The sequence below is a fragment of the Misgurnus anguillicaudatus genome, chromosome 14, assembly GCF_027580225.2.
Source record: "Misgurnus anguillicaudatus chromosome 14, ASM2758022v2, whole genome shotgun sequence".
NCBI classification, from domain to species: domain Eukaryota; kingdom Metazoa; phylum Chordata; class Actinopteri; order Cypriniformes; family Cobitidae; genus Misgurnus; species Misgurnus anguillicaudatus.
The window spans coordinates 31453419-31471718 of record NC_073350.2 but is presented as its reverse complement, the minus strand read 5'-3'; the positions used below and the strand labels follow the sequence as shown (position 1 = coordinate 31471718).

The window sequence follows — 18300 nt, the reverse complement described above, 5'->3', positions numbered from 1 at the left end:
TTAGGGCTGGGCAAAAAATTTGATTTTGCGATTAATCGAAAACGTGGTCGATTAAAAATCGATTCTCAAAGGCCACAAAACTTTTTTTATTAAATAACCTGATCCTGTTTGATCAAGGAATGCGACTGTTTTGACTTTTTTCGGCTTACATTTTTCATTTTGCATGAAAATTGTATTGTATTTAAAATAATTGTATGCATTTGAAAATTAGAGATTCTGGGTTCTGTTTTAATTTACCCAAGTGTACCTAAAATAAAAAAGTGTAATATACAGGTTGGTGGCTCTTAATTTTTTTGTAAATTTATGTTCACTGTTTTTTTACTAATAAAGTATTTGTATTAAATCTATATTCATTGAGTTGAATCGAGAATCGGGTATAAAAACCGGTCTGAGAATCGTAATCGAACCAAGAAACGAAATCGAATCGATACCTTATGAATGGAAATCGAATCGATCCGGAACATCTGAATCGATACCCGACCCTAGTATAAATAAATACACACACATGCATGTATAACTTTAAGAAAAGATATATATTTATATATAAAATATTTATGTATAATATAAATGTATACATGTAAACATTTCTTAAATATATACACATGCATGTGTGTGTGTGTGCGCACGCGTGTCTGTGTGTGTATTTATTTATATATACATAATTATTATACACTGTACACAAAGACATATGATGTAAACAAAAACTTTCATTCTGCAAACGATTAATCGCGATTAATCGTTATGCAGCCTTAATTTGAACTAAGATAATCTACTTGTTATTTATTTTGCTTGTTAACAGAAATAAACTACTTTGAAAGACATTTGTTGTTATTGATTATTTGCAGAAGTTTACAAGTTACGAAAGGCGTTTGTTTATGTTGTTACTGCTGAAACCGTCTATAAACAATCTTCTCATGCCGAGTTACTGATTCTGTGGAAAAACATCTATCGATAACAGAAAGTTTGACAAGGTCGAAGATAACTGTGATGTCTAGATGTGATCTGCATGTATGTGTGATGATCTGAGAAAATAAGAATCTTTAAAGATTACTCTTAAGATATCTCATTGTTTCTATGTAAACAAAACAACAGATACTACAGTCCTTCAGTTTCACTGACTCTAACCGGTTCTTACATCAAACACTGAAATCAGGAGATATCTGATCTCACCTGGGCCGTAGGCGCGAGCCTTCTTAGGGTTCAGTTTTGGTTTCAAAGGTGCTCCAGGTTTGAGTTTGGATTTGGGGAACTGAGACAAATACGTCATGACAGACTGTTCGTCCACACTGGGGTCAATGATCTCCTCAGGAGCAATAACCTGAAAACAGAGTTTAACACAGTCATTTTTTTATTATAAATATTTCACTTGTACTTTTGAGTTTTTCTAAAGTGTGTAAACGTTACACGAGTAACAAGCTGATTTACGGTCACAACAAACATAAACAGGTAATGCAGGTATTACAGGCCAAAACTCTTGTGTTAAAAACTTCTTTTTACCAAAAGTGGTGATCAAATGACAAGCTTTGCCTTTATACGCGCATGTTTGCATAATGTAGATGCATCTTTTTTACGGATAAACTGAAAGTGTTTATTGTTGTCATAAGACTTTTAGGTCTTAATTTTACAAAATACAGGACAGATGAAAGACAGACATCTTTTAGATAGTAGTTACCATGTTTTGTGTAAAACATGACATGATTTGAGCAAAAGGTGTGTGTTTGCTGAGGCGTGATTCATGAATCAGGTGTGGTGCATATTATATAAACTCTGTTTGTTTAATAGGAGGTCGTCACATTTCCATTGTGGCCATTTCTACTCTGTTCATACTGTGCAAACATCTTAAACACACACAAGGATTATTATTACCCAACACCCACCTCAAATCTTATCTCAGGTTGATGCTTACTCATTTACAGGAAAGCCAAGCTTTTAACTGGACTAGATGTTTGAATTTACCATGACAGTTTTATAAAGATTTTTGTAATCTCACGAGGGTCTCAAAGGTCCCCGGCTCACCTGTGGAATTCCAAGCCAATCGTCGGCGAGCTGCATGGCCTCTGTGGCATTTTCAACCGGCTTCCCTGCATCCCAGATCTCCCAGTCAGGACACAGTCCTTAAAAACACAAGACCAAACTATTTCAAACTGTGATAATAAAGCATTTTATATATTAACGAACATGCCATGACTACACTTCAGCATATAACTATTAATACTAAAAAGTAGATTTTACATTACACATACACACTTGTTAGATTGGGTTTGATCAAAATGAACTCTGGTCCAATTGATGTGTTTGTGTAGATCATTTAAGCACACAAACAAAAACAGGTGATAAGATGCAACCCCAAAAATTACACAATTTGTAAACACTGCTCATAGCGGTTATTATATCCTTGTGAATGCCCAGCAAAAAAAAAAGTCCTTTTTTTGGTTCGGACCAAAAGAACCAAGAAAACTAAACAAGTGTGAACACGACCTGAAACCATAATAACCCTACAATAAGTAGAAATAACAGTAACAGTTCTGAATACCTGAGCAATGTAAAATTATTAAAAGTTTATTATTACACTTTAATAATTATAAAATATCTGAAGTTGACAAAAAGAGACGCGGAAGAGAAGACAATGCTGAATAAAGTCGTAATTTTTGTTATTTTTGGACCAAAATGCATTTTTGACGCTTCAACACATTCTAACTGACCCATTGATGTCACATGGACTACTTTGATGATGTTTTTATTAACTTTCTGGACATGGACAGTATACCGTACATAGATTTTCAATGGAGGGTCAGAAAGCTCTCGGACTAAATATATAAAACATCTTAAACTGTGTTCTGAAGATGAATGGAGGTCTTACGAGTTTGGAACGACATGAGGGTGAGTCATTAATGACATTATTTTCATTTTTGGGTGAACTATCCCTTTAAAGCGATTCTCCGGTCAAATATAAAAATTTCCCCATGATATACTCACCCTCAAGCAATCAGAGATACAAATATCCATCATCTTTCAGACAAACACATTGAGTTATTGTAGTAAATGTCCTTGCTTTTCAAGCTAACAATGGTATAAACAGGGATCAGGGAACAACTTTGAAGCACAAAAAGTGTATCCATTCTTCACAGAAGTAATCGTCATATGGATTACCTCTGTGAAGGATGAATGCACTTTTTGAGGTGTTTACAGTCAGAAGTTGTTCCCCGATCCCTGTTTTCTACAACTATTAAGCTTGGAAGAGCAAGAACATTTACTAAAATAACTCACAAATGTCCATCATCTTTCAGACAAGTACATTTGATCTTGGATTGCTTAAGGGGGAGTAAATCATGGGGTAATTTTGATATTTGGCTGGAATATCGCTTTAAGCATATACTGTAAATGTACGTATACAATAAAGATTATTTTGAGAGCTATGAGGTCATAAGCTTAATGCAAATAAAATTATGAGTTTTTTTAAAGATTTAAAATAAGTCCATAGATAATTAATTAATTATAGCATGTTAAAATTGCCACTTTGTAGGCTTGAGCAAAAGTGTGCCGATTTTGGGTATGCCCTTTAAAGTGCAAATGAGGGGATGAAATGCAAACACTGATTGCAATGATGGTGGTTTGTTGAAATTGAAACGCAATTGCGCTGTCAATTATTATTTTCTCTCTCTTTCTGCACTAAATGGCAGCGCCATGGTTGGATAGTGCAGATTAAGGGGCGGTATTATTGTAATTGGCCTTGCTACCTACCTCACAAAACAGGCGAAATCTGAACGACCTTGCAAAGAAAAGTTTACTAAGTTATTCTTTTTCACATTATAGCACTTTTCACACATTCAATTATAGCACTTAAACATGGAAAAAGTCAGATTTTCACGCTATGACCCCTTTAAGTATAGATAGTGGTGCATTATTTAAAGAAATATGATATATATGGCCGGTGACCATTAGAGCACCAGTATCTAATGTACATGAAAGAAAGAAAACGTTGGACTAAAAGACTCCCAAACAAAGATACATTAATGATTTCTACAGAACAGAAGCACTCTCCCAGCTGTTTTCTGCTCAATTCAGCGTCTCTAGACAAACACGGACCAAACAAACCCAGCTGTCCGTGAACAACAATGGTTGTACAAGTTAAATGCTTTGCATACTAACACCTCCGCACACGCATAATCCACTTGTAATGAATGAAACATCCGAAGGTCCAAACGCTCACCTGGTGCGCAGCTGTCCACCAGAGCCCCAAGAGCCCTACCGTTCCTCCAGTCCTGGCTAAAGTTATTAATGGGAAGGTCGGGCACTTTGTTCTGGATCCAGCCGAGCAATCTCTGCTTGGGCGTCTGTTTTTTGGCTTCGTCGTCGTCTTCATCCTCCCACACGGGCATTGAGATGGAGTAGTGGAGAATGAGAGTCCACACCAGACCCAGGATCAACTTCAGATTCCCATCCACGATGGCTTTGCTGTCTGTTGATAAGAATACATAATGCTGTCAGAAATGAGAGCAGCAATAAGACTGATAGATGTATGTGTAAGGTAATATCATTTGGTAGATCTGACAGTTTAAACATCTCTTAAATGAGGTAGTGTCAGGGTTCCCACATCTTAGTTAACTTCAAATTCAAGGACCTTTCAAGGACTTTCCAGGTCTAATACCCTCAAATTCAAGGACTAAATGTGGGGACATTTTAAGTGAGAACAAGGTTACATCGTGTTACCTTTTAAGATACATTGTTACAGTTCCCTTTCAAGGGAAGTCGCGCTGCGTCACTGCGGTGACACTTTGGGGACGCCTCCAAGTGTGCCTGAATGGGTATATCAAATTCAACCAATGGTGAGGCTTAACGACAAAGACAGGGTGACGCAGAAGGCAGAAAGTATATCGCTATCTGAAATATTGCTAAAGATGGCGTTTCAGGGACGCAGGAAGTATGGCAAGGGAGACGCAGCGTCTCGTTCCCTTCTCAGGGAACAACAGTTACATACTTAACCCGAGACGTTTCCGTGTGTCAAACACAACTATGCAAAAAAGCATTTTGATATGAATCAACATTCGCATACAGAAGATATAAGCATTTAAAGCGAACAGTTTAGCATGTGTGCTTAAAAGGCTAGAAATTTTAATGATATTATCCTATACTACACAGGGAATAATATGGATTTTTTCCAAAAAACTTGCATAAAATAGATTCAAGCACTTTCAATTATGTATCTATGCACATGTATATTTGTAAAAACTTCCCATGGCCTTGAATTTTTTTTCCCGAGATTCACAAACTTTCAAGGATTTCAAGGACCCGTAATGCACTTGTGAGAAATCGAGTTTGGTGTTTTAATGAAAGGGGACAGTTTTGAATCCAGCCTAAATCATTTATAAGACCAATTTCCAATCCATACCAAATACTGCAGCACAGCCATACCATAAATGGCCACAGACAAACGAAAACGTGTGTAAAACCCAATACAAGAGCAAAGTGCAAAGTCTATGGATACAGTAAGAGTTCCTGTAGCTTAATTGGTTGAGGATTGCATCAACAACGCAAAAAAGTTATGGATTCAACCCCCGGGGAACAAACATATATAGCCCTAAATGCACCGTGAGACACTTTGGATAAACGTGTCTGCCAAATGCATAAATGCAGAATGTAAAAGACAAAATGTTCACTTCTTTAAATCCAGGTATGAACAAAATCAATAATGTCTGCCTGATAACACCACCACTAATGACTCTGGCTTTAGCAAACATAAGCAATAAATTGAAAATAAACTGGGTGGAGTGATGTGTACGGGAATGACTCAGTGTTTTATGCTGGTAAATTTACTTTTGGGGTGCTTGACGGTACCAGTAAACAATATAAGATCAACATCGCATCCATTAAAGAAGTATTTGAGCATGCGGTCCATATTAGGTCCGGTATCAAATTATACTTACAATAATTTCCAGTGAAATCATGCACGTGTACACGGGAGATACCGTAAAAACAAACTTTATTGGTCGCCTGCTCGTTTATCAAGGAAACGAGGTGATAACTCAGGAGTGAAAACAGTTGGGCAAACGTGAAACGGTTCGGTTTAAGACAAAGGAAATGTTTCCAAAAGGGATGGCAGCTGTTAGCGATTATGAACACTGAGACCCATCACGGTCCAGACCAGCATACACAGCATTCACAGCACAGACACCGAGACTGCAGCCCGAACCCGCGGCCGTCGCTCTATCGCATTTATTGCAGGATAGAGAGAGTGAGGGTGTCTCAGACGCATGCATGAGTCCTGCGTTATCAGCAGCCCGCGCAAAACATCCGTCCACTCGCTGCACAACAACCAGAAGATCAGCTGAACTTTAACACACACTGCTAAGCAGGAGATCAGAGCCGACATCCAGCTACACCAGACCGAGTTTGGTTTACATCGCTCATGACTCAATGTCTTATTTCTAATAGCAGATGTGAAATTCCAGAGTCTTGTGGATGGTGATGTTTATATTATGCGTTTTGGAAATGGGGAGTGACTCAAAGTAGAAACAGTACATAACTATGAATAACACCCAGGGCAGCAAGTTAAACCACTTAATACCACAAATGTGCATATCACAATACACATATGGCAATGGTTTGCAGTAACTGAATTATTTCAATACTTAAAAATGTGCATAGTCAAAGTCTTGGGTTGACGCAGACAGCAGTGACTAGTAAGACAAATCCCGCATTTACTGGGTATGGGCAAGAGTAATCGATTGCTTGAGTACTTGAACGTGGAATTGACGATCGATCATGAAAACGATGGGTTTATGAATTTTTTTTGTGATTATGGCAGCATTTGGATATCTGGTTAGCGTTACAAGCACAGTAATGACTGAACGACTGAAAACATTTGAAAGATTTGAATCTGATACATGTATTTGTGTCTGCAATGCAAGTGGAAAGACTGGAAATTCCAATGTCCGTATTTAATTGAAAAGCAACATTGGCAAATGATGTCAACTCAGGTGAACACCCCCCGTGATTGCATGGCTCTTCTTAGCAGTGCAATGGAGGACGACGACAGGTCCGCTTAGTGTATTAATGCTAAAGTTTACAGAAAGAAAAACTTGGATTTATTGTTATATACTTTTCAGTTTTTAAATATATTTTTATTTAAACTGATTTTAAAAACTTCAAGCATTATTGGGTGATTCTCACGAAATCCAGACTTAGAAGGTGTCCAGCATCAGATTTTTTTTAAAAGCCCTTGAAGCTGATTTTTTTTGCACATATAAGATTAAGGTCTGAACTTAATATAACCATTATTTTTAGTGTATTTAAAAAATAGTTCCCATAGAATCATTTAAATTTTTTAGATTAACATTATCAAAAATTATCATTACCGCAACATGATATTAAATTAAATGTATGCATTTATAAACTCATGTTTCGGTAATGAGAACTAAAAAGTTGTACTATGACTAGGGATGGGACGATTACCGGTTTCACGATTAACCATGATAAAATGTCCTGACGGTTAGTATTATCGTTTAAAATGTAATTATCATTACAACCGTTTTTGATTACCGTGATTTTGAAAACTCGCGGTAAATCCTGTCCAGCCAGAATCAGCTTGACGCAGGCGCTCGCATGCAACATTTAGTTTTTGTGCGAGAAGGCGTGGCGGATGCAGTAACAGGTGCACTGTGTTTTAATGCGTTGCTTATGTGTGCATTTGATGTTCTTATTTAAGCTACTGTTCATTAAAACAGGTTCATACATCTCAGGGCTCCATGTTAATGTTAATTTAATGCAGGGGTGTCCAATACGACCAGTCATTCGCAAATGCAATGCCGGTACATCGCCTATAAGTTAATAACTGTGTATGCTGCTCCGCGCCTCCACGAGCTTCGGAAAGCAAAGCGCCAAATTGGCATTATGGTCTTAGAAACAAGTCTTTTTGAGTTGCTGCGCATTTCTTCTCAAGTGTGTTTTTATAAATCTTATGCCTGCCCGCTGCAGCGGAGTCGTCTAACTTCCGAAATTTGGATGCACATACATGCTGGAGTTGATCCACACGTACGGTGTATGTGCGCGCGATCGATCGACCAACCGAACGAGAGAGAGATGCTTCTGATAATGTTGTCATTTTATTTCATCAAAACCGCATCTCCGCTATTCCGCTATAAGGACTCAGCATGTACTCAAGGATTTTTTTAACTCCTCAAAAAGAATGGAGTAATGATGACACAGCCCTAAATTCAACGTAGAGATAGTCCTCCTAACACACATTTAAAGTGTTATTAAAAAATGTAACAGCTTTATCATTTTAAAAGTAGATTGCCACACAAAAAAGGCTGGACACCCCTGATTTAATGTTTATGCTTTAAAAAGTGCATATAGCTGCTAATTGTATTTGTTGTTTGCTGATTTTCAAAAATAAAACTTGTTAAAATGTTTTCAGTGTGTGTATCAGTTCTTTTTGAACATTTCCATCTCAATTTAAGAAAACCATGATAATATTGATAACCGTGATAACTTTGGTCACTATAATCATGATATGAAATTTTCTAACCGTCCCATCCCTAACTATGACAAACAAAATTTCAACTTTTTTTTGGAGAGAAAAATAAGAACTGCTGGTAGCCATCTTGAGTGTCACAGTCAATTATGTCCCTTCCAACTATTTTTTTTGAAATGTTAGTTCCTTGAGGGCTTAAACAATGATTGAAAATTGTTGCGGAGGATGAGAAAATTAGTCTAGGACACATTTATATTCCTTATTATCATCTCTCCGTTTACCAATGATCACCAAATACCACATGTTTCTTTACTGTGTAAATGTTTATAGTATAACATGCACTGAAGCTTTTTATTTTTTAATTAGAAATTTTCCATGTCAAAGAACCCAAATCCAGTCATGGACACGTTGCAGTAATGACAATTTTCCCCTTTAATGTGGAAAAAACAACAAAATTGGTTTATATGATGTCATTTGAAATCATGTGCAAAATAGTACATGAAGAGATGTTTGTAACTGCTTCTTATTTTGATACTCTTTCTTTGCATGTACTTTTTTATCAAAATGTTTCATGACACCTCATAAGTCAAATTTTGCGAGAATCACCCTATTGTAACATTTATCAAGTTACTGTTTTTTTTCTTCAACCTTGCAGATTGACAGTAATAACCATTTTCAAAAAAGTGCTGTGTATCCAGAAACAAGGTACATTTCGGAAACAAAAAATGTATTTAAAACCACACTGTATATTTGTACAGTGATTGAAATTAGGCAACCGTCTTGCTTCCTCTTACAGCACTAAAAAAAGGTCAAAATTGTTTTAGCAAATTGTTGGTAAAGTATAATGCAGTTACCCTAAAGCCAAAAATGTACTTTACAGAAGTACACAAACACAGCTGAAAGTCTTTTGAATAATTCATGTGCTTTAAATGGCAAACGCGGTGTTAAAGTTGCACAGCAGGACTCTCTGAACTTCTGCTCTGCCCGACACAGCTGTACAGACTGTAAATGAAAGAGAAAACAGAAACGCAGTCTAAAAGGAAACATTCAGAAAACAAAAGCGTGTGGAAAAAGTTTTCACAGCTAGAGGAATGTGTTCATGTTTAACAGATAAATATGGTTTTTAATCTCACATTATAACATGATCATCTTGATCAAGATATTGCTTCCAAAAAAGATAGTAAATGGAGAGCATTTTTTAACAGGCAAAAGGAGGGCTGCATGGTCTCATCCCAAAACTCAATGTACTGCCCAGCCCTAGTATGCATGCTTAAAAAACAGGATTGACCCGGTGACCGGGCTGCGTGGGTCAGTCCACGGCCTTCACCAGTACCAGACAGCCGTGTGGAATGTTCTGGCAAGACCGTGTGAAGCTCAATGCCAGTGCATCTCAGGACTGCTGGTACACGACCGAGTATAATTCATTGTACAGCAAGGATAAAAGCACCGCCTTCCTGACGTTCCTGCTTAATGAGATCTCCATAAGGAGCCCCCCACCATCAAATGCCCCCTGAGCGAGGGGAACAGCTTAACAATAAACCACTGACCGTCTGCATTGAGGCCAAAAGAATAAAGGTTTCCATGACAGCAAGAGTCTCCATGAATAAGCAGCAAGCTTTGGAAAGTTGCTTATAAACAACACGCACAGTGCACACTTTGTGTTTACATGTTGTCCATGCTGGGCTGACACTACGAATGCTTTTTAGCACATCAACATAGCACGAAATATAAAATCTTTTACACCAAATACATCACAAAAAAATTGACCTGAACCATTCTCAAGTTGATGGTAATACTCTTATGATCTGTATCAGATTTCAACTGGAGAATGGATCCAAACAGAGGTCTAAAAACAGGGACTGGATAAGGGGTCCAAAATTTTGTCCAAACGCTGACATAATTGTATTACGACATACAAGCTATCAGCATTGTGTTACACCCTATTAGTCAGTCTTAAATAGACACTTCCCTACAGTACAAATACAGTATATTAAAGTTTTGTGTGTATACTCAAAGATAAAATGTAGCTGAGGCATAAAAACAACAGTGAAGAAAGACAAATCAAAGCTGGGGCAAATCTCATACAAATTTTGGCCAGAATAGCCTGCAGATGATGAAAGCATACAGTCTTTAAATAGGTTATATGTGAGATGATATAATAGGCTTATTGGGTAATGAAAAGGGAAACAGTCATTCGTTGATCAGAAATAATGATGTTAAATGGTTTAAAACAGTGACTAGTTTTTATTTTCTGATTATTTGCTAATGGTTGTGCTTATTATTTACACATAGCCCAATGCAGAGCACAAATGATGAACTCGCATATACTGTCCACGGTTTTCATTTAGTTGCATTAAATGACAAACACGTTCTTATGGACGCATTATTCGGTGCTGTGATGAAGATATAAATATTATGACAGTGCCTGTAGTGGTTTTGAATGCGGCTGATGTTGTATTTTAATGGTTTCTGGATGAAGGCAGATGGCTGACGTGTTGACAAAGTTCAGGGAAAAATTTCCTAATGTCAAGTTTAAAACGAATTCGCACTTAAAGGTGCAGTGTGTAAATTTTAGCGGCATCTAGTGGTGAGGTGCTGGTGGATTGCAACCAATGGCTCAGTCCACTGCTTAGCCCTTGTTTTTTAATCACATACAGAAGCTACAGTAGCTGCCACCGGACAAACATGTTATCGGAGACAACTTAGTAAAAAAAAAGTTTGGCCATTAAGGGTTTCTGTAGAAACATGGCGGCACAAAATGTCCACTTCCATGTAAGGCGACCCTCGGTATATGTAGATAAAAACGTCTCATTCTAAGGAAATAAACACATAACGGTTCATTATGAAAGGTCTTTATACACCACTGATATTATAGTTTTGTATATTATTTTGGATTTCTGTCAAGAGAATCTTCTAAAAGTTACACACTGCACATTAATGGTACATGACAAAAACAAAAAGGCACTTCAGTTACTGCGGTATAGACGGTTTCATCAGACCCACGTGCAGTGACGCAATTACGTGTCTGGTCTAAACTTCACTTCCGGTTTCAGTTTTTTTTAATTGGTCTGACTAGTTGCTAAACTGAACTCTTGAACAAATACCTCATCGAAAATAACAAATGTTATTTCAAGTTTTGCTTGTTATATAAATAAACTACTTTAAAAAGACTTTGTTGTTATTTATTCATAGTGGAGTTTACCAGAAGTTACGTGTTGACCACAAAAGCCGCTTGTTTATGTTGTTACTGCTGAAACCGTCTATATAGATGCATTTAAAGTGTTTACATGGCCGCATACTGCGATTAAAAACTGTGTACGCCACCTGTTTTAATACGATTATACTTGTGAGCAATATTGCTGAAATACAATTATAATCGCATTATGAGGGTGCATGTAAACATGGGTCAACGAATATATGAAGAATCAGCCAGTAAACCGTAAATTTTTATAAGAACTTTTTAAACACCTTTTTTTATAGAATACTGTAGTTCCTCTATACAGTAGGGTTATCCAAACTGGGGTTTGTGAAACCCTGGTGGTTTGCATGGGAAATGCAGGGCATTCGTGAGTTGAAAAACTATTTATTACAGAAGTTTCAGCAGTAACAACATAAACAAGCTGCTTTCGTGGAAAAAACATAACTATCGGTAATCTCCGCTAAGAATAAATAATAACAAAGTCCTTTTATGCTGCGATTTATATGTAAAGTCAATGCAAAGACGCAATTAGGCATCCTGCAGTGCGTTCCGCGCGAATTGAGCGTTGCCGTGGGAAATGTGCGAGTAGAAAAATCTGAATTTCTGCGCCACGTTAACCAATCAGGACCTTGCTGTAGTAGTGAAGTGATTACAGGAAGCGAGCGTAGTCTCAGCAGAGTCGCAGAAGCCCCTCCCATGACACGGATTTCCATGTGAATGTCTTGAATGACTAGAATTTCACATGCGGCTTTCACACGCGAATGAAGCGAGTAAACTCAAATGTTCAAGCGTCCAACTATGCGCAAATAGCGCGTTTTGCCGCCTCTACCGCGGCTGGTGTAAACGCAGCATTAAAGTAATTTATTTATATAACAAGTAGGGATGCACCGATATGGAAATTTTGGCCGATACTGATAACTCTTTATAGTTGGGGGCCGATAACCGATATATATAGGCCGATAAATATTCATATTTTCACAATGAAAAACTCCCAGACTGCGGACATCTTGTCTTTGCGCTAGACTAGCATACTCTTCTTAAGCCTGCAACACGTGTCATCTTTGTGCTATGTCACAGAAAGCACCAATCAAAACTTCACATGGCCAGCAATGAGCAAGTGAAGTGGTTCAACAAACCAAAATTATCCATAATTTATCGGCTTTCATTTATCGGCCTAATTTTGCTATCAGACCGATAACCGATAATATTAAAATAAGCAGTTATCGGCCGATAACGATATGTCGGCCAATATATCGTGCATCCCTAATAACAAGCAAAATAAACAACACGTAGATTACCTAGAAAACCAAAGCATTTGTTATTTTCGACGAGATATTTGTTTAAGAGTTCAGTTCTCAACTAGTCAGACCGTTAACCAATCAGGACCTTGCTGTAGAAGTGAAGTGATTACAGGAAGCGAGCATAGTCTCAGCAGAGATGCAGAAGCTCCTCCCATGATGCGGATTTCCGCGTGAATGTCTCGAATGACAAGAATTTCACATGCGGCTTTCACACGCGAATGAAGCGAGTAAACTTAAATGTTCAAGCGTCCAACTATGCGCAAATAGCGCGTTTTGCCGCCTCTACCGCGGCTGGTGTAAACACAGCATTAAAGTAATTTATTTATATAAAAAGCAAAATAAACACCACGTAGATTACCTAGGAAACCAAAGCATTTGTTATTTTCGACGAGATATTTGTTTAAGAGTTCAGTTCTCATTAAACCATTAAACAAACAGAAACCGGAAGTAAAGTTTCGACCAGCACGTGCGTCCGATGAAACGGTCTATAATTAAATTAAAAAATAAATAAATAATTTTAAAATAAATCAAAATAAACCACTTACTTACAAAAAATATGTCTTTTATTTGTTTAGCATGAATGTCATACAACCATTGCACAGAACTATAAAATATATTAGAAAATTGACAGTTACGATATTTATGTACTAAGAAAAGACAATTACCAGATGAAGGTCCCATAACAAGTAATAATAACAACAATAACTGTGTAAAATATTATTGAGTAAAACTTAAAAACGGATGAAAAATAAATGATTTTGAAGTTAAACATGCAAATGTGCTATTAAATTACCAAAATACAGTAACTTTTGAGGAGTTACTTCAAATACTGTAAATAATTGGGGTCAAGGTTGAAAAACCTCTGCTCTACAGTATAAAACTCAAGGTCATTTTTCTTATGATATCGGGAGAATTACTATTGACATCTATTTGGAAACCATCCTAGATACATCAAGACCGCTTATGACACTGAGTTATGATCTGCCCAGCCCGCTCCAGCTGAACATTACCCAGAGTAACAAACTGACACTATGAAGAGCAACCATCACGCATTACGTCATTTTTAAAGTGAAATCAAATGTAACGTGTTAATATCAAATCTCTGCATTCAAAGTCCATAAATTCCCGAAGCCTGTCTGCCCAATGAACCACAAAAGTTTCAACATTCTCAAAAGGAGTACGAGCTGATAATGAAAAAAAGATTGAAAAATTAAGTGGCTATTGTAAAAGGAAAGGAAACAATGAGGGTGTAAAGATATAACCCTGCACACCTCATGTCAAGAAAACGCTAACAAGTTAATAAAAGATCAAGTCTGTAACGTTCATTGCTCCATTATTTCATTCTTTCCTCTGCTGGCGTTTCCCCCGAGGCTCTGCTTTCATGAGATTAAGTGAGAATAAGAGGCAGGAACGACAGATTTCCTCAGGGTGGGTCTCCTAAACTCAACCAACCATTACGCCAACCACTTTCTCAGGCTGAGACATACAGTGAAGGTTTACCCACAATCCCACATGTGGGCTGCAAAGATTTCCAGTGTCAGATCTTTCCATACAGAAGGTTTAGTTAAAAAAAAACTAGATTAGAAGATCTGCAGAAGGAAGGAACTGAAATCATTCAACTTTGATAGCCTATATCTTCCTATAAAGATACTTCATCTTATAATAGTGACGTAATTACTTTCCACTGGTATAAATAATGAAAATAATCCTGAATGATCAAATTCAACAGAGACTACAGGCCAAAAGGGAAATGTATGGTTCACTGTGACTTTTCAACAGAAATTAGATTATCTAAACCTGTCAAACGCAAGACCTGCATCTAGAAATCAATTTTAACCAGAGCGGATCATTGCGGACACAAATAAAGACTACACCCAAAACCTTCTCCTCAAACCACATCCACATGACATCTCTGTCCTTGATCTAAGGAGGTGGTTCTCACAAAACCTGTTAGCATGTTCATCACAAAATCAAGATCAAGAAATTAAGAAATCAAAATCAAGAAATAAGAAAAAAATAGAGACTTAACGATTTTGTCAATCCGTATAGCAAAACGACCAGTAAACCCAAAAAATAAAAAATAATTCGCTGTAGGTCACTTTGGATAAAAGTGTCCACCAAATCAATAAATTTAATGTTGTTTGGGTGAACATTGCAAGGTATTGGTGAGAATTTGATATACAATATGCAATACGGTAATACTTAACGTTTGTAATGAATTTGTATTCAAATTATATTAGAATGTATTTAAAAACAGAAAATGTTTTTGGAAAAGAAAGCATCGACCTAAAGCTCTGACTATATGAAGAGTTTGGTTCCAAAACGCAATAAATCCATTTTGACTAACTTTTGTAAAAACGTGTTTCCTATACCAAGAAAGTGACAAGATGAAAAACACCATTTTCTGTTACAAACTTTCACAAATCATCTTTAGTTTATAATAACAACATTAAAATTTAAATCCATAATTTGATTATCAAAGATTTATTATAAAAACTGATTATTTTCTCCGCAAAATGCAATAAATCTATTAAATCAATATATAAATGTGCATTCATCTTTGCCATTTTATATTCATTTAGTTGACTAGTGGTATACACCGATTTTCATTGACTTATAATGGAAAGTTTTTCATAAGATCCGATGGGGTCAATGTGTAAGCATGACAGAAGCTTGATGCTGTCGTGTGTGAGCCGGCATTTTTTCTTCGCTCGAGTGCCTCTCGCATAAATGATTCGATTTTGATGGGTTATGTTTCTTCCCCAACACAGAAAACCACCACAGGTTTATCAATGCCAACAAAAAGTATTATTTTGTTTTTGTTTGTTTGTTGATCAAGTACAAAGTAGATGAGGATTCTTTGTGTATTCAAAGGGCCGCTATTAATGTTTACATTGCATGGAATGGTGCGCTGTGATTGGTTTGGTGGATTTATTGCGTTTTGCAGAGAAGGAGGACTGGCGTTTGTCGCGGTTTGGAGAAAAAGGAAGAAAATATGACAGAATAACACGGCAAATATCAGATTTTAAGTAAAATTAAGAATGAACTTTTTAATACTGACCAGATACAACACTGATTTTGGCAGTAACAGTTTTTTTAAATGGCGTTTTGGAACCAAACTCTTCATATGTACATTTCTATATAAAAAAGTCATTCAATTTTTGCATAGCACTGCAATTTGTATATTGCAATATGAACGTTTACAATGTTTGTAAGGGTTGCAACATATATCAAAACCATAGAAACAAAAGTGAAAATGAACTACAATGATTAACCAATTTTTAATTATTAAACTTTGAAACAATGTAATAATAGAAATATTTCCTGCATGGCAGTATCAGGTTATCATGTTTAGGTAAGAATTAAAATCAGCTTATCCGCCTTTATATTTCACAGAGATAAAGGATTTAGGATTCATTACTTGCGTGTGTTACTACAGAAACAAAGCAAACAGAAAAACAACAATACAGGAGGAAGTGGAGGGGGGTTTGACCGTTTCCACACAATCCTGTTCATATCGCCAAATGGTGACACCAGTCGACCTGCTTAAGGCCTGAGGCACTTCTGCAAAAACAAGCTTATTATTTCCTCTCGCGTCTCACGCTGGTCACAGGCACTCGACTGATGTTGAATGTGTGCAGGTTTTATAGTTGTGCCTACAGGTAAGGGAAGGGGTGGTGAACACACCTGTGCCTCAGGACACAAGTGAAAACATCAGGTGAAGAGTGACTGATCAACAAAACTGCTTTGTTTAAATACACTGCTTTCACTATTACACACTATTAAAGTATGTGAACCCCTAGGAATTAACTGTTTTCTACAGGGATTTGCCATAAAATGTGATCAGATCCTTACAACAATAGACAAACACAATGTGCATAAGCTGACAACACAAATAATTCTAGTTTCTTTTGCGAAAACACCCATTAAACATTCACAGTGCTGGAGGAAAATGTAAGTGAACGCATAGACTAATTACTTTAATGAAAGCGAATTTGTGTCAGAAATAAAATGAGTTCAAAGGTGTGCTTTAGTGATACTTTGATTGATAAAAACGACACTCAAACATTTTACAATTGCTGTTCTTAAGAAGCATCAGTTCTTATGAACCACACCTTTCTAAAGATATCTGATCAAGAGTTGCAGTCCATAAGGCTGAAAAGGGATACAAAACAATCACAAAATATTTAGACATCCACAGTTAAACAAATTTTCTTTCGTCTTATACAGTAGCTACCCTTCCTAAAAGTGGGCGCACAGACAATATGACTCCTAATCCACAACGCAGAATAATCAATGAAGTTAAGAAAAACCTATGGCAGAAAACTACGAAGGAAGCCGCTGCTCTCCCAAAAACATATAAAAGAGCGCTTGTCAATGTTTAAATCCTTTTCGAGCAGCAAGAATGGCTTAAATTTAAAAAACCTGCAGCAATCGGGCATGCAAAAGTGCGTACGTCTGCTCAGACCCTGACGTGACGCAAAGCATTTTCCCACATGAAAGACAGTTTTTATAAATATGGAGATTTTTGCGTACGCACACTTTACGATCAAATCTGTGCATACACACGCTTGATAAATGAGGCCCCTGAAGTTTGCAAAAGAGCACCTTGGCAAACCCAAGTGCTACTGGGAAAATATTTTATTATAGATTTTTATAGATTGATGAAACAAATGTTGAATTGTTTGGAAAAAAATACCATGGTGCAAAAGGGGCACAGCTTACCAACATCAAAACAGTGAAGTAGGATGGAGGGAACATCATGATTTGGGCCTAGACCACTTGCCATTATCAAGGGGAAAATTAATTCCCAAGTTTGACAAAATATCCTACAGGATAAGGTCAGTGTGGCTGTCCGCCAGTTGAGGCTCAGTAGAAATTGGTTGATGCAGCAGGACAATGACCTTAAGCATCGTAGTAAAACCAGCCGCGTTTGAGGCATCAAATTCGGGTCTACCACGTCTAGTTTGCCGCTTGAACATTTTGAGTTTATTTGCTTCATTCGCGCGTGAAAGCTGCACGTGAAATTCTAGTCATCAAGACATTCACACGGGAATTCGCGTCATTGGAGGGGCTTCTGCGAGTCCGCTTGCATCCTGTTATCACGTCACTACTAGAGCAAGCTCCTGATTGGTTAACACGGCGCGATTTTCCACCAAAGTTTTAATTTTTCAATGTGCCGTTTGCCGCGGCAACGATCAATTTGCGGAAATCGCATGAACTACAGTAGACGGCGCGAATGATGCGGAATTGCATCTACCGTGCCGCGCTAAACGCCTCATTCGCGCCGCGAGACCTCCAGATGCGCCTCAACGCGTCTGTCTTCA

At 37.2% G+C, this 18300-nt stretch overlaps 1 protein-coding gene across 2 annotated transcripts in view; it reads right to left on the bottom strand.

Annotated features, from left to right (window-relative positions):
• The window catches only part of flnba (filamin B a), a 116200-nt gene that overhangs the window by 64048 nt on the left and 33852 nt on the right, over positions 1–18300 (bottom strand). For both annotated transcript variants that reach the window (XM_073876323.1, XM_073876324.1), the window contains exons 2-4: positions 4211–4459; positions 2017–2114; positions 1171–1318 (exon numbers count right to left, since the gene is read on the bottom strand). In XM_073876323.1, coding sequence (XP_073732424.1) covers positions 1171–1318; positions 2017–2114; positions 4211–4459 — 495 coding nt within the window. The remainder of the gene's footprint in view (positions 1–1170; positions 1319–2016; positions 2115–4210; positions 4460–18300) is intronic.